We start from the raw sequence: 20,638 nt of genomic DNA on the forward strand, positions 1-20,638 counted from the left end.
CACCATGGCCGCTCGCTGTCCACAACTAGCGTCCACGTCGTCGGCTATGTCTCCAGCAAAGTTCTTCCTCCACTCGCCCAACAGCGACGCCGGGGACTCTTCTGAGGAAGAGGGCGACACTCTTTTCACCCCTCCCTCGCTCGGACACCCGTCTGCTATGTTCAGTCAGATGAACAGCCAGTTCACCTTTCGCTATCCTGCTGAATCGTCTACCTTAGAGATACCCGTTGCGCAGGAACAAACGAGGCCGAGCCGACCCCTCTCGCCCGTCGCTCCCGTCTTTACTCCCGCAGCCAAGCTGAAGCAGCCACAGCAACATTCGTATGAGCGGCCCATTTCAGGTCCCTCGCCCGCATTGGATCTGGCCAATGCCTCGCTCGAATTTGATCCCTTCGCGGCATCGTTCTCTTCTTATTGTGACCCACAGACATCACCGCTCAAACAGCCTTCGACGGGTCGGGATAGACCCTCCCTCAGCCGTTCACCTGTCACCGACTACAGGCTAGTGACGAAGGCACGGGTGTATTCCCCAAGGTTCCCGAACGACCATTATCTCGACTCTGCCTTTGTGCGGGCCTTCCAGCTAGAGGACGAGTTGGGCTCTGGCGGATATGGCTTCGTCATGACCGCCCGTCATCGTACAGAGGGATACGAGGTAGCAGTCAAGTTTATTATCAAAGCCAAAGTGCCGGAGAATTCCTGGATGGACGACGAAATCTTAGGAAGGGTTCCTACCGAGATTCTTCTGCTCAGTCTGATCAATCATGAGAACATCGTCAAGTGCATCGACGTGTATGAAGACGAACTATACTTCTATCTGGTACGCGAGCGTATTCGTTAGCTAGTGACCACTTTATTGACCTGGCTGATGCCGTGGCATTTCAGGTTCAAGAGTTACATGGGACTCCTTGGACGTCCAAAAGGCGAACCGGTGTCAAACGCATCACAGCGCCGGGCAAGATGCCCTCGTTGGTCTCCTCTCCACCACCTCTCTCTGCCTCGCCTTCGGATACGACCGTCGATTCCAATTTCCCGGATACCCCGCCTCAATCTACTCTCCATCTCCCTCCCCACGTACAAGATACCAAGGCGGATGGCTATCCTGATATCCAGGTAACAATTACTAGCCCAGCGCCTCGCGACAGGGGACTTCAACCGCATGGGTCTTCTTCTCCCCATCCGGATGCTCTGAATATTCCAGTCCCGCTGCCCTTGGCCACCCCCACTCCCAAGGGCACGCACCTCGAGGTTGTTCGCCCGAAGTTTTCTCGCAGGCCCTCGCACGATTTGTTCGAGTGTATCGAACAGAGTAAACATAAGAGGCTATCCGAGACTCAAGCCAGGTATATCTTTGCCCAAGTCGTTGAAGCGGTGTGGTATCTCGACAGACAGGGGATCACGCATCGTGACATCAAGGACGAGAATCTGGTTGTAGACAAAGACTTGCGGGTACGCTTAATCTGCTGCTGATTCACATGGTTGTCACCTTACGATATTATCTATTGCCTTTGCGCCTCGCTGCATTCAGGTCAAGCTCATCGACTTTGGGAGTGCCGTGGTGGCGGATCCGACTAGACCCCGTCCGCTCTACAACTTGTTCTATGGCACGACTGCGTACGCTGCGTCTGAGATTCTGCGGAGAAAGCCGTACCAGGCTGCGCCCGCCGAGATCTGGACGCTGGGCGTTCTATTGTCCTACCTCCTGACCGGGAACTCCCCATTCCCAACGGAACAGGATGCTATCGAGGGCAGGATACTGCTGAATGATGGTACGAAGAAGGGACAGGCTAGCGGGGAGAAGAAGAAGCTGTGGATTAGCGACGGCTGCCTGGGTCTTATGCGGAGATGCTTGGAGAAGGATCCGGAGAGGCGGGCGACGATCGAAGAGGTCAGGGAGCATTGGTGGGTGAGGGGTGCCTGGGAGGCATGGGAGGGGAGGATCAGGCGGTGAGTGTGGTTCTGCCTAGGACAATGGACTGGCACGGACTCCGTCGAACGGACGCTGCTGTATCAGTAGATGATATTCTGTGGGTCGCAGTGGAGGTGTAGCATATCTTACGAAACCCGTTAATTCCTTCCTCTTCTTTCATCTTCCTTCCCGTCTCTCTTTCTTCTGCATCTCTTGCGTGCATGTATGCGTAGTCTCTTTCGCTTTATCCGATTTGTATCTCGCTAGCCTGTTCATCATTTCGTACTGCCGAGGCTCTATGTAGGTTTGTATCCTCATAAGTCCAGTGACGTCGCTACAGATGGGGTGATTCGGACATGGGACAGATGGAGAGGGCCGTCTTACTACATGCCCCGCATGCTCATACCTGACGAGACGAGATCGTAAACATTAATCAAGGGACACGGCTCCCTCGGGCCGCCTCTGTGCAGCGTAACATTGGCGCACAACTTCCCTGTGCCCGCATCGAATGCCACTTGGTCCTTCACAGAAGAAATGAGGCGCCTGGGGATAAGGATATCACACGGCTCGAGCTTCAACAAGTCGTCCGTGCCAGCCCGCGGGCGGAGTCGCCACAACTTGAGTTTGCGGTACTCACGGAAGATGAGGAAGGAGGTGCCCCGTGCCGAGTAGATGCAAGGTGTAGGGTAGCTGGGGAGGACCACGGATTCTGGAAAGGTTTGGAATTTGTGGACGGCCACTGAACCGGGGGTGCGGCGGTTCGGCGGTTCGAGTAGGGAGAATTCGAGTATTTCGGCAGGTGCATTCGGGCCACATGAGAGGAAGCAAAGAGTATGAGCGGCAGCGTCCGGAGGCGCGTAGGTGCTGAGAAGGTGCAGACTCCTGCCTTGCGTTTGTATCGTGGGGATATGGTCGTTCATATGGGAGCATTTCAGACGGAACGTTTTATTTGGCGTCATGGACAGGAATTGGGACGCATTCCTCCAATTTGGTTCGCAAGGTAAGGTGAATGCCTCAACGTGGACATATGCCGATTCGGTATCACCCCCGCGGGACTGACGAACGTAGCAGAACCAGACGTGCGTTGATGTGAGGATCGGATTACACAATAGCCATGAAAGACCTGACCAACTAGTACGCTTTGAGATGGCTTGAGTCCCATAAGCAAGTAAGAAAGTGTGAATCTCAGTACCTGATGAACAGAGATCTTATACTTGTTCCTTGTATAGAGGGAAAAGAGGGTTGCATGGTCTTCCCCGTGGCCCCCGTAGAACTCGCAAGCAAGCAGAAACCGATCGTTCAGGCTTAGGACCTGCGCCGCTCCCTCCAACTCGTCGTAGATATCGTCGCAATGCCACTCTAACCTTCGGATGCACCTAAACGCTGTAGGGCGAGAAGGGTCAAGGGACAACTTGAGGACCGTTCTACGGGTGTCACACACGACGGTGAGCGACAGCGTATTATGGGTCATTCCTTCAAAGCCTTACATAGAATCCTGGGTCCCGATGTACGCGTACAGAAGGGCATCCTCGTCCAAACAAGCGTAGCAGACCGATTCAGCCATCCTGACTCCCGCAATTGCCTGCCACGTGACAGGGCTCGCTGAAGGGTCGGGGGCCTGCAAATCATAGCACCTGACATAATTTGCACGGCCTGTTACCAGCCAACGCCCCTTCACAAGGTCAAGCATAACGGATTGAAACAAGTCCACTCCGCATTCTTCAATGCTGCATCGGAGGACAGGCTTCACCTCTCCGCTGGTACATGCGGCTTCGATTCTGGCCGCCTTACATAGCAGTCGCTGGAGTTCGCATGTCGGCGTAGTATCCCATGGTACGTTGGGTACTGGGAGGTCCGGGAGCGATACGCCGCCGTCCAGATTAGACGGTTCCGAGAGATCTCGCGCCACCGCCTGCTGACCTGGGACACGCAATCGTCAGCGACGTAGGGGTTGCGCGTAGCCGGTATGACTGCGCCCTACCTCTTCCAGGCGGCGGATATCCAAAGGGTCCATGAAACTGATGACGCGGTATACAACATCGAATGGAAGCTCGTCGATGCCTGGATGATCCATTGTCCTATCAGTCATCGCTGTCGATGCTTGTGTGGTCAGTCCAGCCTCGGGAAAGGAGGGCTTTCAAAAGATGCTGCAGAGCGGGCGCCTGTTTTGCTATTAGTCTCCTTCACACCGCAACGAACACGCTGACGACGCTTTTGTGATACGCTTGGTCATCTGATGGGCTCTGAACGTAAACCTTACTTTATTCCTGTGACTGGGAAAGACGTGCCCATTGTGAACCCTGATGCCGGGGACGCAGGGCGCTTGGTGGGTTGATACCGTGACGTGCCGTCGAGAAGCGAGTGCGAGGGGATTCTGACGCGAAGTGCTAGTCTGGTTGCCGTCCATGATTGGGTTGTAACTGAACAGCAGGGCATATTTGTCGGTTTGACTTGGATCTGAGTTCGAAGTGTTTGCGTACTCGCAGCATCAAAGTGTGACAGTGCGTGTGGGCTTCGGGACATGTCGGAAACAGCCGAAACACTCTTTCCGTTGTCTATCTTACGATGCCCATTGGCAGCAGACAGTCGCACGACTGGATACGAAGCCTACTTACATATCGTCCCTAAACCACAGCCTGCGGATTCAAGTTGGGCGCGTAGCCCCCCACCATTGGAATCTGAACGTTGGCCGGGATGCAAACCTACAAGCCTGAGGTACATACTGTTTCTTTTGATAAGCGCCCCGCCCAAGAACAGCCTGAGATCTCGAGAGATCAGTTACTCTCCCAGCAGCCTGTCTCTCTAGCGAGCTTAGTGGTACGAACTCTGGTTTTGGCGTACACATTTGGGAACTAATTGGTTGCACGCAGTTGATCGCCATTAATGAGTAGTAGGCGTACTACATGCTTATAATCCTCATTAAGCCTTGAGATATCGCTCCACAATTTTACCAACTTTCGGAGTCACTTTATTCAACACCTGGACAGTTTCATCCTGGAACAGGGTCTGAGTTTGTGCACCATGGCATCAAAACTATTTGGCGTACCCATATGCGGTCCCCGCTTTCCTTTCCAGCGTCGCTCAGGACGAAATCACTTGGCTCCACGATTTCATTCCAAGACACATATCCGCCTTTAATCTTGTCTACGGCTGACGGATCTTCAACTGCTCCCGGTGGTCCTAGAGCGCCGTACAGAATTTGACGGGAGCCCTCCTCACTCGTAATAGTCACCAGCTCGATTCGCTCCCCATTGTGCTCGACGGACGGAGGCGGGTAGTCCTCGGCTTCATGGCGGAGCTCTGAGTCGCAGTATCCAGGGTCGATTGCGGTGACGATCAAGGGAGATGCCGGTGGAAGGCGTGCATTCAGTGCTCTGACAAAGAGGACATTGAGCACTAGACACTAGTTAGCTATCTGCCACAAAAAGGTGCAGAGGCCCGTACGTTTCGATGTCACATATAGTTGCTGTCTGAGTATCAAAGCGGTGAGATCAGTCGCTGTTAACCGCGACGAATGCGCATTGCTCACCCTTGCAGAACCCCTTCTTCACTTAACTTCTCCAGGATGCTGGGCGACTGCCTTATAGACTCGTTGAGATCCATCCAGTAGTGAACGCCGCTGGCCACGACCACTAATCTGGTCTGGACAGAATGTTCCGAGGCCGTCTTCAAAAGTGAAGGTAGAAGGAGCAAAGAGCACAGAACTGTGGATAGGTGATTGACGTGCAGTCTGGTGCACCAGTTTAGCGAAACCGATACTGGGTGGACCAGTACGCGACGTTACTTACGTCGACTCCCACCCTTCCTCCTTCGTGTACGTGAAGGTCGCTTTGGCAGCGTTCATGACGAGGTAATCAAGGCGGCCCCCGTCTTTCTCCCACTTCTCCGCGAATTCAACCACAGAGGAAAATCGAGCCAGATCGATCATCCAGAGTTCTGCGGTCTTTTTTCCGGTCGCGCTTTCCACCGCTATATCATGAGGAAGTCATGGTGCGATCATATAACATCATGCTTTCCAGCCTACTTACCTGCCACAGCTCTTCTGCCTTTTTCCTCATTCCGGCAGGCAAGGATTACCCGGGAGGCGTTCATGTTCACGAAATGTTTGGCTGCTTCCAGACCAATCCCTGTATTGGCACCTACGACAATGACCGTTTTACCAGAAAGATCGGCCTTAACAGCGAGAGGAGGAGCCCCCGCACGGTGGCGGAGGATCTCCTTGAGCATATCGACCTGTCCCATGACTTGAACTTGACTTAAGCTTTGGGAGGTTAGAAGACACACGGAAAGGGACGGTTGCTTCGAACGCTGTTATGTATCCTGTCTGGCATGACGCCAAAGGCTTGCGTACGTGCTCGGCAGTGAACTTGTCTTGGCCAATGGGGCGACACGTCAGGGTGTTTATGCTATAGCACAGTTTGAAGATGCGCTCGATCGATAGTTCTCTGCACTTGATTTGTCACCCTCTCATCATGGGATACATAGTAACATACAATCATCGTTGCTTGTGCCATAATCCGGCCTGCAACGATCACTATTGGTTACAGCATCGCCCGGGAGTTTCGCAGATACGGATACGTTGGTGAGTCAGTGCTTAGTGTTCAATCGTAAGCTAGCATGACCAGATCAACCGTATAATGTCTGGTCATGCCCAGTCCCGAATAACCCTACTTGCCAGCTGCTAGGCTGCTTCCACTCCGTAATCCGGGCATCGATGCCCAGGACCTTGGCTGAGACCGCTGCCAATAGGTGAGCATCGCCTCTATTATCGCCCTCCATGACGAACTGCAGAAGGCATGCAGTGGGGATGGACCAAGATGAGGGATACGTGGAAATGGTAGACAGAATCCGCCGGGTAAGACCGCCTCCTGGGATGAACGGTATTGGAGTGGATTCAATGGGACGTATGACTTGGTCTGAGAGCCGGTACTGCGGAGAGGGAGAGGTATACGACGGAATAGGTAGGTTCAATATTGAGGACAGAGACGTCTGGGCAATTGATGGTGAATTGCTCGGTACGATGTGGTATGTCGGGGTTCTGAGACAATCAAACAGATGAACATAAGCACGGTATTATCTTGAATAACCACGCACATCATCTGCGAATCAGCTCTGTTCGAGGAGTTGATGCCTGATAAAAAGAGAACGGATGCGATACCGGATGTCTGGATGAAGTCTAGAAGAGATTCCGTGAATTCTTGCTTCCGATTCTAGCCCCTTTCATGTTAGCTCAGCAAATTCTCGTGGCAAAAGCAATGCATACTTTGAGGGCAGGTGACCTCTGCTGAACAACGACTATACTAACTCCATCTTGTCCATAGACTAGGACGCGTAAGCCCAGGCACTGCTGGTGAAATGATGGTAAACCAGACTTACGCTCAATGGGAGTCGTTACGCCTGATTCCCCATCCTCACGCGCAGCTACAACAGGGATGACGTCCTTGGGATTGAAGATACCAACGTGTTTCAAGGAAAACGATGCAATGAGCAAATCAACCGCAAGCTGCGAAACATTTCCGGCCGAGACAATTGGCTGCCTTGACGGTCCTGATCAGAGGCATCCTACGCAGGAAAATGGGCTGTAGGGGCACTAACGACGACGAGCGTCTTGCCTGCTAGAGAGAAAGGAGTCTTGGGATAGTAGAAGGACATCTTAGACAAGGAAGGGTTGGGTCAGGATCTGTAAACGAGGGAACCGCGGTCCGGCTTTCTCACGCATATAAAGTCCTTACATGCCACAGCCACAACTGCGCAGATCGCTGGCCGCCGCTTCCCTTGGTCAGCTTTGCATGCCGCGATTGCAGTCATTTCCTTGCGCCGCTCTCCACGACGGAGATGATGCATTGCTATGCTTGGTGTGCATCGCACCCAAGTGAGCCATCCGTTTTGAACGTCGTCATTCCCTGGGTGGTGAGGATAGATTTCGCTCAAATGGTCCTCTGCGAGACACTGACTATCCGTAATGTTTTGGGGTGAATAGGCAGTACTAGTAGAGTGAAGCCAATTTGACATTGATTACTCCCTCCCATCTGTCCGATGACCAACCGTCTATTTATGGGTTATCTCTGCTCCGCAGACGCTCACACTTCTGTGTACTCAGTCTTGTGGGAACCTCGACTATAGAGGTCTTCTATCAATGAAACTCAACACTGAATGGAGGTGCTTAAGCCTTCCGATAAGGCTACTCTCCGCAAGTTGATGAACCGCAGCGTCCTTGTACATGGTAAAGACCGTGTCATGCCAACTCCTAGATTTCGCGTCGCGATATGGTATGGTTATGTTTTTTCTTTCGTTGTCTATGGTATTCAGTGCTATCGCGTTCTAGCGGAGGCGGTATATGCGGCTTGTGTCTGGCTGTTTCCTTGTCCAAAGACCCGTCGATAGAGGTCTCCATATATGAAGCTGCGCAGCGTTTCTCCGAAATTGGCGCAGGCGTGATGATATGGGCTAAAACATGGCGAATCCTTGAAATTATGGGCCTAGCAGACCAGTTTTCAAAGGTCGCACATGCTCCTCCGGACGGGTCGATCGGAGTGGGTTTCGACTTCCGTAAATCAGATCAGCCACAGGAGGGCTTCAGGTTCCTGCTTTCCGAGATGCCTTGTACGTCAGGCATAGCTCCTGCCAGGCGAGCCTTTTGGCGTGCTAAACATGGTTCGTAGATGGATGTATCCGTTTCCACAGAGCGCATTTTCTTGACGTTTTGATCAACAACCTCCCGGAAGGGATTGCGCACTTCAACAAGCGTCTATCGTCCTATACGCGCTCATCGTCGTCGTCTCCCATAACCCTTTGTTTCGCAGATGACTCTACTGCTGTGTGCGATCTGGTCATCGGATGCGATGGGATCAAGTCCACTATCCGGACACAAATGTATAGAGAAGAAGCGGAAAGGACAAAGAACGAGCGAGGCGACTGGGAATCCATTGTAGGATATATTGAGCCTGTCTGGAGCGGGACTATCGCGTACCGTGGTCTGATACCTGCATCGAGGCTGAAGGAGGGTCACAGTGCGCTGAGCAGGCCTATGATGGTGAGTATCGGCACCTTGAGCAGCTAGTCCTCTCCCTCTTATACAATTATCCTCAGTACTGCGGCAAGGGTAAGGTGTGTCGCACATTAGCATGTCAGTTGCGACGGGAAATGACGTCCTGTAGCATGTCGTTAGCTATTCCATCTCTCAGGGAAGTATTGTCAACGTGGTCACATTCGCATCCGAGCCTGAGAAGGAAGGCATACCCTATGAAGGACCCTGGGTAACCGAGTGCTCCAGGCAAGAGCTGCTAGACTGTTACGCTGATTGGGAGCCGGAAGTCGAGGAGCTGCTACAGGTGTGTTCCTCCAACCCTTGTATGAATGGATCAGATGAATTGCGGACCATATAGTGCATAGACAAGCCTACTCGCTGGGCTATCCACCATCTCAAACCTCTCCCGTTCTATGTAACCGATCGGGTCGCCTTGCTGGGAGATGCTGTGAGTCCCCCGATATCAATGTCTCCGTGAACGATTAGACATAGGTCCTTTAGGCGCATGCCATGACTCCACATCTGGGTGCTGGTGCCGGGCAGGCAATAGAGGTCATCTTGAGTCTCTGCTTGCTATGATGCACTCTTATGCTATCCTCTATAGGATGCCTATATACTCTCTTTGCTCCTACAGCATCCGGACACTGACATCGAGTCCATCCCTCTCGTTTTGGAGGCATATGAAGATGCCCGCCTTCGGAAAGCCCAGCACATCCTTGAAGGATCATGGGATGCCGCATTGTTGTATGAATTCAACAGTGAAATGTATGGGTCGGACTGTAACAGGCTTGCAGACGTCATACAGAGGCAATGGGGCTGGGTGTGGGAGTCTACGCCGGAGGAGGATGAGCAGAATGTTCTTAAATGGTTATCAGAGCAGAAGAGACTGAGGAAAGTGCAATAGAAAAGTGCATCATTCATTTACTGGCCTATTATATAGGTTAATTTGAATCGCTGAGGTATCTCTGGTAGTATATCGGATAGTACACCCGCCTGTCAAGTTCTCCACTCGGAAAAAGCCAAAACGCGGGAGAGCGGGGTTCGACTCCCCGCCAGAGAGTGTTTTACACTGTTTCCATCGGTAGGAATCTTTTGCCGCTGTTCCCCCTCGATTGTATGGCGATCCGTATGATCTTGCACCATTTTCACCTGTTCTGCTTTGTTTATGGCTAAAATATAAGCTTTGCCGGGCGTTCCGGTCCAGACGAGTTCCAATATGCACTTCCATCAGTGATTAAGGCTGTGAGTCATCCAGGGACAATCCCAGTCATCCCCCCATCTGCTCGCCTCGATTGCGACTCACGGGATCAAGTTCTGCCGTGGAAGGTTTACCGTGGGAATATGTGGAAGCGAGAGTCACACAGGACAATGATCACTAGCGCGACCGTGACGCCGTGACCAGCGCGTTGGGGCCACATTACCTGGTCGACGTGTTCTTTCTTGGACGCACATCCGATTTCCTACTGCACCAGAACGTACGCCACCACGACGTTAGTATTGACTGTCTGTGAGTCATCTTATAGGTGGAAAGAACATCGTAGCTCAGTACACGTAGAGCTGTGTAGAGTTACTGTGTGACCTTTGTTCTCTCTTTGGTCACTTCAGGGCTCACAACGACCGAGGTTTGTTGTATATATCTGATGTTTGATCGATGTTCATTTTGCAACAGCACTTCCTTTCTGCGAGCAGCAAGCTCTTATAAGACCCCACCTCTGGTGTGTGCTTACTTTTCCACCTCTGCCTCCTTCGTGGATGCCTCCGCATGATGGCCGGCAGATGCAAAAAGGTTCCTAAAGCCCGTACTGTTGAAAGCTCGGCACCCACGCGAAAGCCTCCTGATAATATGCCTCACAAGGTGAAACTTGCTACACACCCCGCCCCTCATCTGTCCATTGGCGAGGACACACTCAGCGACATCGAGGAACAGGTTGAAGCCGAACTAGAGGGTTACCAAGACAAGATGTCTGGACTCATCGAGCGCCTCTTCCCCGATGCTGCTCTGCCTGTGCCCATTAGTGATGCCGCGGTCCGGCTCGGTCTGGTTATTGGCCCAAATTTCCGGACCTGGGACTGGACCCAAGGTCCAGTTCGGGTAAATGTCCGGACTGTGAACCTCAAAGAACCCGAAATGGTGTTGGGTCTGGTCAGGTTCGGGTTCGAACCCTTCAAAATTACCATATTTAGGTATGGTTCGGGCATTGTGGCTCCACCTGGACCTCATTGTCCACCCCAAAGCCGAACCGCGGACCAGAACCTGGGTCCGGTCCGAGGTTCGAACTGGTTCTCCCAGGTTCGGGAACCGGACTGCGGCATCACTAGTGCCCATTGACACCTACAAAAAACTTGCAACTGGATGAGACTCTCGATACTCGAAGGCAAACAAGAGATGGAATAGGTGCCCTTCTCTGACACAGGGGTCCCATAATGGAGATCAAGAGAAGCTTCTGGCCAGCTGGCTTACAAACCTCGCAAAAGGAAATCGGGAAAATTGTCAAGAAAGACTGCAATAGGGTTGTAACTGGCAACTACGCGAAGAATGGGAATCATCTATCTGGTGGGCCAGGCTACAGATGCCGCCCGGATGTCTTGATCTGTCTTGATCTTCGAAAAGGGGGTGGCCCAGATGTGGGAAACAGTCATCTCAGACTGGGAATTGAAGAGTAACTACCATGCCAAGAAGGACACTGAAAGGGCTGTGGCAGAGGGTGTCCGTCTCATTTATGGAAGCCAGTATGACAGACGATTCATACTTTCACTGGCTATTCTAGGATATCAATTTATTGTCCATGTCTTCGACGGCATTGGCTAGATGTCCTCTGAAGTGTTCAACATGCATGAAAATCCCCTTGTCTTCTTGAGGGTCTTTACCGCAGTCATGTTCTTGGACAAGGAGTATCTTGGGTTCAACCCCAGCATCAGCGTCAGGTGTCCTGGAGGCGGTGCTCGTAGCTTGACTGTGGCGGGCAAGTCATACGTGATTGAGGAGCAGGTGTGGAACAGCCCTTCAATTATAGGTTGTGGAACATCCTGCTGGTGTGCAACCTGTGGCGCTGACATGTATGCCATCAAAGATTACTGGCCAGATGTCACGCGGGGTAGCACTGAGATTGAGTTCTTGAATGCTGCACGAGATGTACCAGGCGGAATCAAGGGTGTCTGCAAGCTAGTAGATGAAGAGCTCGTCAGATTCCGAGGAGCGGAGGATATGACTGACCTGATACGACCTCCGGCAATGAAGGAGAAAGTCATGTCAGGACAGCACTGTCAATTGCATAGGCATCTGGTGCTGCAGCCATTTGCGGTTCCTATTACTCATTTCGCAACAAAACAGGAATTAATAAGCGCTTTCATAGATGTCATTCAAGGTGAGCACTTCCGACCTCCTCTCATACCATGGATTTCAACTAAACCCTCTACGATACCTCACCAGATGCTACTCCAGAAGGTGCACATCCTCCAACGAGACTTTAGTGTCAATAACATCATGCTGGTCACTACGCCAGATGACTCTGGATGCCAAAGAGGACTGCTCATTGACCTCAATTATGCACTGTGGTATTCCGAGGACCATGGGGAGATGGTGAAGGAGCGAAAGGTTGGCCAAGCCGAACGTACCATGAGTTCTGTCGTGGTACCTTACGTGGTATGTCTATACTCACTGATGCTTAGGGCACCATGCCTTTCATGGCTATAGAACTCCTGGTCTCGGGCGGGAAATTGGTACATAGACCTAAATGGAACCTCGAGTCTTTCTTCTACGTGCTCATGTGGATCTGCATTCTCTACAACGGTCCCAATAACTCAGAAAGGGATATCTTGTTCAGCAAAACTGTCTGGTATCGGTGGACAATCAGGAAACGCATCTCACCTATGACTCCCTATTTTGGTTTCCCCCTGTCTATGTTGACCTATCCGACATCTATAGACCTATGGAGGACTATGTATCCGGGGGGAAACCACTATAGAATTTGGTGTTTCGTGATGGACGCGAGGCACTTTCATGGACGCAGGGGTGTCCAAGTCGGGATACATGAAGGACGACGTTATTTGGCCAAACACACTACTTGAAGTATCTGCTTACTTCGAGGACCTTAAGTCATGTCTAGACAAGTGGTGCACTCTGCTATTCAAGTCAGACCCCGTAACCCACAATCAAGTCCTTTGTATTCTTAGCGTTGGGTGCGGGTTGCACTGCGGGTGGTCAGAGCGACACCGCACCCGCACCCGCACCCGCATACTCCGTACCCTCGGCGGGTGCAGGTCTAAAACCCACCGTCGAGACCGCCGGTCATTGGCCGATGCCCGAGGCCACCTGGGGACCACTACATAGGCATCAAGAATGGCTTACCAGGTGAGCTGGGTCCTCGCCCATTGCACATAAGTTGCTCGCAAGGCTGGTAGTGGTCTTAATATGCTCCCTAAATGACTGGTCAGTCGATTTCTAAGTCTAAAATTGATCATTTCAGGTACAAAACAGGCCCCCTCAATGAGAACCGCGGACCCGTATACCCGGCATCGCGGGTCGCGGTATGGCACGGTGTGGACAGTCCACGCACCGTACCCGCACCCGAGTGACCCTCGGGTTGAATACCGCAGTGGCACCTGCCACCCGCGCCCAACCTTATGTATTCTTCGAAAGACCTACGATTCCTTGCTGGAGCCTAGGGAAGACCGTAGGCAGTGCCATATAGCAGTACCACACTGGTATATTCCCTGATGGACAAGAGGAGGAAAACACGCGGGACGAAGCATATGATGAAGACCAGGCAGATGGATACGAGGACGATCTACCGGTCCATGTATCTAGTGGAGCTAGTCTTTTGCACTCATGGGCGAACAGTTCTAGCCACAGTCGCAAGAGGACCGTGAACGAAATCGCGGACAATGAAGGCAACTATACTGAATCCGGTATCTCCCCTGACTCGCGGAGCAGAGGCTGGATGTAACGGGCACGGCGGTTGCGAGGACCGCGCCCGAACACCTAGGACCAGAACGCGCGGCGAACCAGACGCAGACGGACGAGAATATTGCCCTCGTGAATGACGGTGCTAAAGTCCGAGTCTGGCCTAGTGCACTTCACTCAAGCTCATCGCGGCGCCCTGCAGATACTGCAAGAAGTCAGCCATGAGAACGTTGTCCTGTACGCTGTACTGTGTCAAGCTTGAGTGTCAGGCGGAGTAGGAGAAATTTGGGCGAAAGCCTCAGTGAGATGTGTGGCGCTCCTGTCCAATCACAGTGCGATGCGCTCCAGCCGGAAAGAACCCGCGGCACAGGTCGGAGCAGGGTCGGTCGAGACTCGAAATCCTACGCAGCGACGTCCAATATCCTCATTCTACGGCCAACGTCTGAACGTTTTGAACCCTCTTGCCCTTCGATACGGCCATGCTGTCTACTCTCGTTGGTGGCGGCGTTGCAGGCTGCATGGGCACCTTCTGCCCCGCCGGGGCGAGATCGTTCGGGCCGATCCGGTGCATCATGCATACTCTAAGTGCTGGTCGTTACTTGCGGCCCTTCGCGAGCAGATTGAAGGCCGGCAGCGCGTATTCGCGTTCTGAACATTGACGAGGGTCTGCGGCCTATGACGCTTGGCGGAACAGCGCAGGATGGGCCTTTTGTTTCATTGACGGGCTTGCGATGCGGTACGAGTCAGTGTTAATCTCCTCAATGAGTGCCGAGAGGCTCCTATACCGCCCTCCATCGTAGATTCCTGCAGGGTAGCCTTACAAATGACTATCACCAGTGCGAAAGCCTGTCCGCTGGGATTAGGGGCACCCAACCGGTATGCGCTGGTACTCGGAGGTCGTCAGAGGGATTCATCCCTTCTTGCTCTTTTCAGGCCTTACTTGGATCTCTCAACCCTCAACAGGTCGGAGACATCAAGGGCTTCATCTCAATATTGCTTCGGACCGCGAAGAGTCTCCAATTTCCCTATACACACTCCATGACTCTAACACGAGCATCCGCCCTCCAGGCCCGCTGTCTGATCAATTCACGATTCCATGACTTTTGGCCTTTTCTTTCCCTGATGACTCAGGCTGTTTTTTCTCCATTGCGGGCATAGGGTGCGGGAGATGCAGATTGGATGCAGAGGCGACGTTTCTTCGATTCCGGTCACCTCAAACATCGCTTCAGTGTGCCCATTGTCTAGAAGAACCCGGTCTGTAGACTCTGTTACGTGGTACGAGAAGGTTCCACTGCCATGTGGGCGACATGCCAGAGCTGCAAGGTCCAACTCTCAGTAATGATTGGAAACTTCTGGTGTACAATTGTATCTGGGTCCTTCTATACTAGTACGGCAGCAAGTGCATGGTATACTGATCACTGCTACGTGAAGGTTCTGTGGAGGAGCTCCATTCTCTCGAGCCCACACCTCGATTTAGAAGGTCCCATGCCATATAAGGAAAGGTCAGAAAGGGCGATTTGTTTTGCCGCTGACCGTACATATGTCATAGATCCGTGCTGAAGCTGCTCATCGATTTCTTCCGTCATGTCCCGCGCCACCAGTACGTACTAGCCCATTATTAAGACTCGAGACCTGGTATCCATGTTGTCTCCTTCTCTTGTCTGTATCTTAACCGCGTCGAATTTGCTTCCCGCGAAACATGGATCCCGCAAAGGTTTTGGGTCAGCAAATCAAGCTGCCGTATAGCGGCAAGATTGTGCCCAATCGCTTCCTGAAGTGCGTTCACTGGCTTGAGGCGCCCATCGTGATTAAAACATGGACATTTTAGGTCAGCGATGACGGAGCGGCTATGCACCTGGGACCCTGACCATAGAGCAGAATGCGGCAAACCCACGGAGGGCTACATCAATGCGTACAAGCGATGGTGAGCACCCCCGCGTTGTTTCAGTGTTGAGTGATAATAAAACATTAAATTTGGACGAAGGGGTGAAGGGTTGACTGGAGTGATAGTGCTCGGGAATATTCCGGTGCACCGTGATTGTGAGTTATACGATTCGAATCCGGGAAGGGCGTATGCTAACATGTTTTAGACCTGGAGGCTGCGGGTAACGCCATCATTGACAAGAATAACCCTTGGGATGCTGTCGAAGCATTTAAGCCTGCAGTTGCAGCTGCGAAGGCGCATGGCTCCCTCTGTATCGGTCAGTTGACTCACGCTGGTCGCCAAGCCCCCGATACCGTTTGCGAACGTGAGTGGTTATGTTCTCCGTCGTGCGGGACTGGGTAAGTTGGATGACTTACATTGCCGTTCAAAACCAGAACCTGTCTCTGCGTCTGACACGAAATGCCCCGACGGCGTCATGGGTCTGAACTTTCAGCCTGCGCGAGCGATGACAGAAGAGGAGATCTGGGATGCAATTGATAGATGGGCGTTTGGTGCTGAGGTCCTGTACAAAGCTGGCGCGGACGGGGCGCAGCTCCATTCTGCTCATGTGGGTGCATCCAAGGTTACCCGATCGTATGAGTCCTCATGCAGCCTTCTATCAGGGCTACCTACTCTCCCAGTTCCTTTCGCCCCTGGTCAACAAGCGCACCGACCAGTGGGGCGGGTCCTTTGAGAACCGTTCCCGAATTGTATTCGAGATTATCAAGGCCATCCGGAATCGTGTACCGGATGAATCTTTCATTATCTCGATAAAGATCAATAGCCATGACTTCATCGACGGAGGGTTCAGCCAGGAGGAGTGTGCGACGATGGTGGAGAAGCTGGAGGAAGCCCGGGTGGATCTGATTGAGCTCAGTGGCGGGACGTACGAGAGCTTGGCGTTTGAGCATAAGAAGGAGAGTACGAGAAGGAGGGAGGGGTGAGTGCCTGCCTTGCTTCGTCTTATATTTGGTACTCACCGATATCCTTTACATATCCCAGCTTTTTCGTCGAGTTTGCTGACCGGATTCGGCCGCACGTCAAGAAATCCGTGCTTTGTGTTACTGGTGGGTTCAGAAACGCAGAGCCCATGGCGGAGGCCGTCAAGCAGGATACGTGCCAGATTGTCGGCCTTGCGCGACCGCTGTGTGCAGAACCAGATTTGCCGAAGAAGATCTTGGAGGGGAAGAGCAAGGGTGCGGCCGAGAATGCGGTGGAGAGTAGTCTGCAGACCCCTGCCGCGGTGATTCAGGTTCTTTTTTCCTTCGCCCTCATCGATTTTCTTGGGGAGCTAAGCACTGCCTTGAATCATCAGATACATGCAATGGCTGAGAATAGGCCGATTCCCGATACCGCGAAGAAGGAAGTTGCTGAGGAAGTTACTGAGATGATTATTGGGAAGAAACCCATGCCACATGCGGAGGGTGCCAAGTATCCGCCCATCTAGGTATGTTTAGGTTTGGTACGGAGAAATCTTATGGGCACTCCTATGCACACTGATAGTAGACGTACAGAGATGTATAGAATCTGTCGAAGTTGTAGTATAGTACAACATGTGGGTTAGAGGTTGAAGTATATTGGCAAATAGCTTGGAGTACCGACTACTATGTACAATGCCTGCCACAAAATGGTGTGGCAGCCAATCGGACTTACCGGTTCCGAGTGCCGGAGATTCCCGGCGGAATCAAGTGGCCTCCTTTGCGGGGAAAGTCTCTTGAGTTGCAGGCGTAGGCCTTCGTTCAGCGAAGTTTCTACACCTGAAGTCTCCCAATGGCCAGCATGATCGTACGCAACTTCAGTTTTGCAGTGAAGACAAGGCGATCTTTATTCCTGGGCAGGGCTATCGTCCGGACATATGCCAGTGCTCCATCACCCCATGCGCTTGTGTATCTCGAGCACCGAGGCGGTCAACTTGACTCTGGTTCGCTCTCTGCGGTGACGGCGGCTACGCAGCTCGGTGGACAGGTGACTGGGCTGGTGGTGGGCTCGCCCGAGGAAGTTCCAGGAGTGGTGGAGAAGGCGAAGTCGTACGTAGACCCCTCACTTGTGCTCAAGACTGTTCAGTTACCCCCTGTTTTACAGGCTCAAAGGCCTTACTACGCTGCTCCATTCATCCTCGCCATCTTACGCACATCCATTACCTGAAATTGTTGCACCTCTGCTCCAGAAGCTGCTCTCCTCATCCCAACCGTACACGCACGTCGTCTCCGCCCACTCCTCCTCCGCTAAGTCCCTCCTTCCCCGGGTCGCAGCCCAACTCGACGTCCCCGCCCTTTCGGACGTGACATCCGTGAGCCACGAGAGCGACTCCAACACTACCACCTTCACGCGGCCCATCTACGCTGGCAACGCAGTGGCTACTGTCCGCGCCCCGTCCTCCCTGCCCGTCAAATTCTTTACAGTCCGTACCACTGCGTTTGCTGCTGCGCCGTCAGATTCGTCTTCTTCCGTGGAGGTCAAGTCGCTGGATCCGGTCCAAGCTGCTTCCCCGACCGAGCACATCTCCCTCTCACTGACGACATCCTCTCGACCCGAGCTATCCACAGCTGCTCGGGTAGTCTCCGGCGGCCGCGCGCTCAAAAACGCAGAGACATTTGAGAAGACGATTTATCCTTTGGCTGACCTGCTCGGCGCTGCCGTAGGCGCGAGTCGAGCGGCCGTTGACGCAGGATACTGCGATAACAGTCTCCAGGTTGGTCAGACGGGTAAAGTAGTTGCGCCAGAACTGTACATGGCCATCGGCATCTCTGGAGCTATTCAGCATCTTGCGGGGATGAAGGATAGCAAGATGATCGTCGCGGTGAACAAGGTGTTTTGTCGTGTGTACTTCAAGATATCATTATCGCTGATCACCGATGCTCTTACAGGACCCGGAGGCGCCCATCTTCCAGGTTGCGGATGTCGGACTCGTAGCAGACTTGTACGAGGCCGTCCCGCAGATCATCGAGAAGATGAAAGAGTAATGGCTGACACACAGGATGCTGAGGCAACGTCATATCTATCTTCAACTGTATATTCATTGCAATATGACATTGGTAACAAACTCGATGCGCGTGGTGAGATGGTCCTAATTAATCGGCTGAGTTTCTGGAGCCATAGACTATATCCACTCGCGACTTGCGTGGTGTGACTTCCTCTTTCTCGTAACAGGACGCTCTGCTGCACATTTGCAGGACCGTAGCTCTCACGGAGATTTTTACAAGCGGTTTGCGGGGGACTTGCTATCGCAAGGCTGTATCTGCTTTCTACTTCTTGCTTGTTTTTCAGCTTTAAACACAAGCAAGAAACGATGAACGTTCCTCTCCCCCAATCAAACTCGGCGGTAGTTTGCAAAAAGAATATTTATGCTATCGTCCGAATCTTGGGCGACTTGACATTGACTTGGTGTTATTAATCGTAGGTCAGCAGTTATGTTCCGAGTTTTCCCCGTGGCCGCATGCTAAACCGTTCCGTGAAAGAAGTCGTGGATTGCTCTCTCCAAATTCAGTTTCGCTATTACTGGATGGATACACCTTCTAGTCTTGATATGGCTTGTGTGCAGTGGTCGCATATGTTTCCCCGTGATTCACTTGGCATGCTTCAAACTCGTGAAGCGCCGTCTGGCGCCGGCAACTTACCCCTCCTTTGTTCAAGAAATTGACCTTGAGAACTTGCACTAAGTTCAAGATGTTGTGGCTGCTACATGAGGTCGACAAATTCATAAGGACAGTATTTCTACCATGTAAGATAATGCTAGGGATATTGTTAGTGATATATATAGGGGACCCAAGTTTTCCCCGGTTCTCTTTCAGTCAAGCTCCATCTAGGGCCAGGTAGAATGTCCTGTGCTGTTGTAGTCTAAGAGATACTTATCCCCTCTCCAAAAATGTCTAATGGTGTGTATCTGATGCCTGGACATCTGGCATCCATCTCACATCATAGTTTTATCTTACAGTCTGTTGGGCCTCATGATCATAAGCCATGGAATAACATGGAAATTCTTGATTCTACTTATTTGTAAATTGTCACGGACTTATGTACGGCATGGAGACCCAGAAAACTAGAATGATTGAATACACATGTTAGATGGAGTGCACATACACTCAAATCCTTCTCAAGCCAACACCCAAAAGTTTTGAGGTACAAGGATCTATGTTTGATACTATGCTCTCCCTATGCCTCTAAGTTTTACCTCCAAATAGCCCTTCACCTGTACCTTGTGGCATCCACAAACTAACACTAATTACATAGTTGAGAGGGACTTGAGTGTGAATATTGAGATGCATGCCCGACCATGGCTAAGTCCTTGTTCAGTAGTGGCGCCATTAGAGCCAAACATAGCACGCCGGAGTTTGCCGGTGCGACGAAAAGTGCGACGCAATTCAAGGGTGCCAGAACCCCTCCCAAAGGAGTATGGCAACAGAGAGCGTTCAGCTCGATTTTTGCCGCAGGATGGACCTGTTGCCGACGGCACCGCTGTCAAGGCCCCGAGAACCGCCTGTAGAGTACGTCACACAGTGTGACTATGGCACAGGTTGACTTGTGTTGTCTATAACTTCTTTCGGATGGGAACCTAAGGTCCAAAATTTATATAGATGTGTTCTTGTATTGTATATGAACTATACTAGATACTAATATTGAGCGCCGAAGTGTTATGTGGTATGCGACATCGAGAAGATAATATCATGAGCCATCATAACATTCGGAGACGTCCGATGCTATATCTCACGCTACTTTACGCTCAATTCAGACTCAGCGAGCTCGAATGCACATCCTCGCAGAGGTTACTGCTTGTGCTGTAGTCCCTTTATACGAGTATAACCGCCGATAACACTTAGTTTACAAGTGTCCCATTCAGAAAAAAGAAGCCAATCCAGAAAGAGTCTGCAGGAAACA

The 20,638-nt window shown here is 52.0% G+C and overlaps 8 protein-coding genes and 1 non-coding gene across 9 annotated transcripts; 7 read left to right on the plus strand and 2 right to left on the minus strand.

Annotated features, from left to right (window-relative positions):
* Nucleotides 1-595: 595 nt before the first annotated feature.
* Nucleotides 596-1,912, plus strand: GLOTRDRAFT_6723 (kinase-like protein; the record flags this gene model as incomplete). Its single annotated transcript, XM_007865656.1, has 3 exons — nucleotides 596-820; nucleotides 1,249-1,449; nucleotides 1,529-1,912. Coding segments are annotated over 3 exons (810 nt in total), but the record flags the coding sequence as incomplete, so codon positions are not given.
* An 811-nt stretch (nucleotides 1,913-2,723) lies between these two features.
* On the plus strand, nucleotides 2,724-2,961 carry GLOTRDRAFT_110398 (uncharacterized protein). Its single transcript, XM_007866003.1, has one exon. The coding sequence runs from the start codon at nucleotides 2,743-2,745 to the stop codon at nucleotides 2,911-2,913; it is 171 nt and encodes a 56-aa protein (XP_007864194.1). The 5' UTR covers nucleotides 2,724-2,742; the 3' UTR covers nucleotides 2,914-2,961.
* A 1,840-nt stretch (nucleotides 2,962-4,801) lies between these two features.
* On the minus strand, nucleotides 4,802-6,165 carry GLOTRDRAFT_137467 (NAD P-binding protein). The gene is made up of 6 exons (XM_007866004.1): nucleotides 5,938-6,165; nucleotides 5,698-5,878; nucleotides 5,439-5,639; nucleotides 5,354-5,379; nucleotides 4,956-5,305; nucleotides 4,802-4,903 (listed from the first exon to the last, which is right to left on the minus strand). Exons 1-6 carry the CDS (start codon nucleotides 6,149-6,151, stop codon nucleotides 4,829-4,831), a joined length of 1,047 nt encoding a protein of 348 aa, XP_007864195.1. The 5' UTR covers nucleotides 6,152-6,165; the 3' UTR covers nucleotides 4,802-4,828.
* Nucleotides 6,166-6,345: 180 nt separating this feature from the next.
* Nucleotides 6,346-7,584, minus strand: GLOTRDRAFT_115124 (uncharacterized protein). Its single transcript, XM_007866005.1, has 5 exons — nucleotides 7,505-7,584; nucleotides 7,286-7,442; nucleotides 7,173-7,231; nucleotides 7,004-7,119; nucleotides 6,346-6,947 (listed from the first exon to the last, which is right to left on the minus strand). Exons 1-5 carry the CDS (start codon nucleotides 7,559-7,561, stop codon nucleotides 6,536-6,538), a joined length of 801 nt encoding a protein of 266 aa, XP_007864196.1. The 5' UTR covers nucleotides 7,562-7,584; the 3' UTR covers nucleotides 6,346-6,535.
* A 591-nt stretch (nucleotides 7,585-8,175) lies between these two features.
* GLOTRDRAFT_38668 (FAD/NAD P-binding domain-containing protein) lies at nucleotides 8,176-9,840 on the plus strand (the record flags this gene model as incomplete). Its single annotated transcript, XM_007865772.1, has 7 exons — nucleotides 8,176-8,512; nucleotides 8,572-8,968; nucleotides 8,999-9,011; nucleotides 9,067-9,240; nucleotides 9,295-9,384; nucleotides 9,438-9,488; nucleotides 9,541-9,840. 7 exons carry the CDS (start codon nucleotides 8,176-8,178, stop codon nucleotides 9,838-9,840), a joined length of 1,362 nt encoding a protein of 453 aa, XP_007863963.1.
* A 58-nt stretch (nucleotides 9,841-9,898) lies between these two features.
* GLOTRDRAFT_t50 lies at nucleotides 9,899-9,996 on the plus strand. Its single transcript has one exon. It is a non-coding gene; the product is annotated as a tRNA-Asp (tRNA).
* A 1,364-nt stretch (nucleotides 9,997-11,360) lies between these two features.
* On the plus strand, nucleotides 11,361-12,664 carry GLOTRDRAFT_92190 (uncharacterized protein; the record flags this gene model as incomplete). The annotated part of the gene is made up of 7 exons (XM_007866006.1): nucleotides 11,361-11,519; nucleotides 11,548-11,643; nucleotides 11,746-11,925; nucleotides 11,951-11,969; nucleotides 12,008-12,301; nucleotides 12,440-12,547; nucleotides 12,606-12,664. 7 exons carry the CDS (start codon nucleotides 11,361-11,363, stop codon nucleotides 12,662-12,664), a joined length of 915 nt encoding a protein of 304 aa, XP_007864197.1.
* A 2,765-nt stretch (nucleotides 12,665-15,429) lies between these two features.
* Nucleotides 15,430-17,368, plus strand: GLOTRDRAFT_73548 (FMN-linked oxidoreductase). The gene is made up of 8 exons (XM_007866007.1): nucleotides 15,430-15,615; nucleotides 15,668-15,763; nucleotides 15,824-15,879; nucleotides 15,930-16,088; nucleotides 16,159-16,331; nucleotides 16,387-16,703; nucleotides 16,766-17,015; nucleotides 17,079-17,368. The coding sequence occupies exons 1-8, from the start codon at nucleotides 15,539-15,541 to the stop codon at nucleotides 17,208-17,210; spliced, it is 1,260 nt and encodes a 419-aa protein (XP_007864198.1). The 5' UTR covers nucleotides 15,430-15,538; the 3' UTR covers nucleotides 17,211-17,368.
* Nucleotides 17,369-17,479: 111 nt separating this feature from the next.
* GLOTRDRAFT_110401 (electron transfer flavo protein, alpha subunit) lies at nucleotides 17,480-18,827 on the plus strand. The gene is made up of 3 exons (XM_007866008.1): nucleotides 17,480-17,790; nucleotides 17,846-18,572; nucleotides 18,631-18,827. Exons 1-3 carry the CDS (start codon nucleotides 17,534-17,536, stop codon nucleotides 18,724-18,726), a joined length of 1,080 nt encoding a protein of 359 aa, XP_007864199.1. The 5' UTR covers nucleotides 17,480-17,533; the 3' UTR covers nucleotides 18,727-18,827.
* Nucleotides 18,828-20,638: the final 1,811 nt, after the last annotated feature.

The sequence above is a fragment of the Gloeophyllum trabeum genome (assembly GCF_000344685.1).
Source record: "Gloeophyllum trabeum ATCC 11539 unplaced genomic scaffold GLOTRscaffold_00004, whole genome shotgun sequence".
In the NCBI taxonomy this organism is placed as follows: Eukaryota; Fungi; Basidiomycota; class Agaricomycetes; order Gloeophyllales; family Gloeophyllaceae; genus Gloeophyllum; species Gloeophyllum trabeum.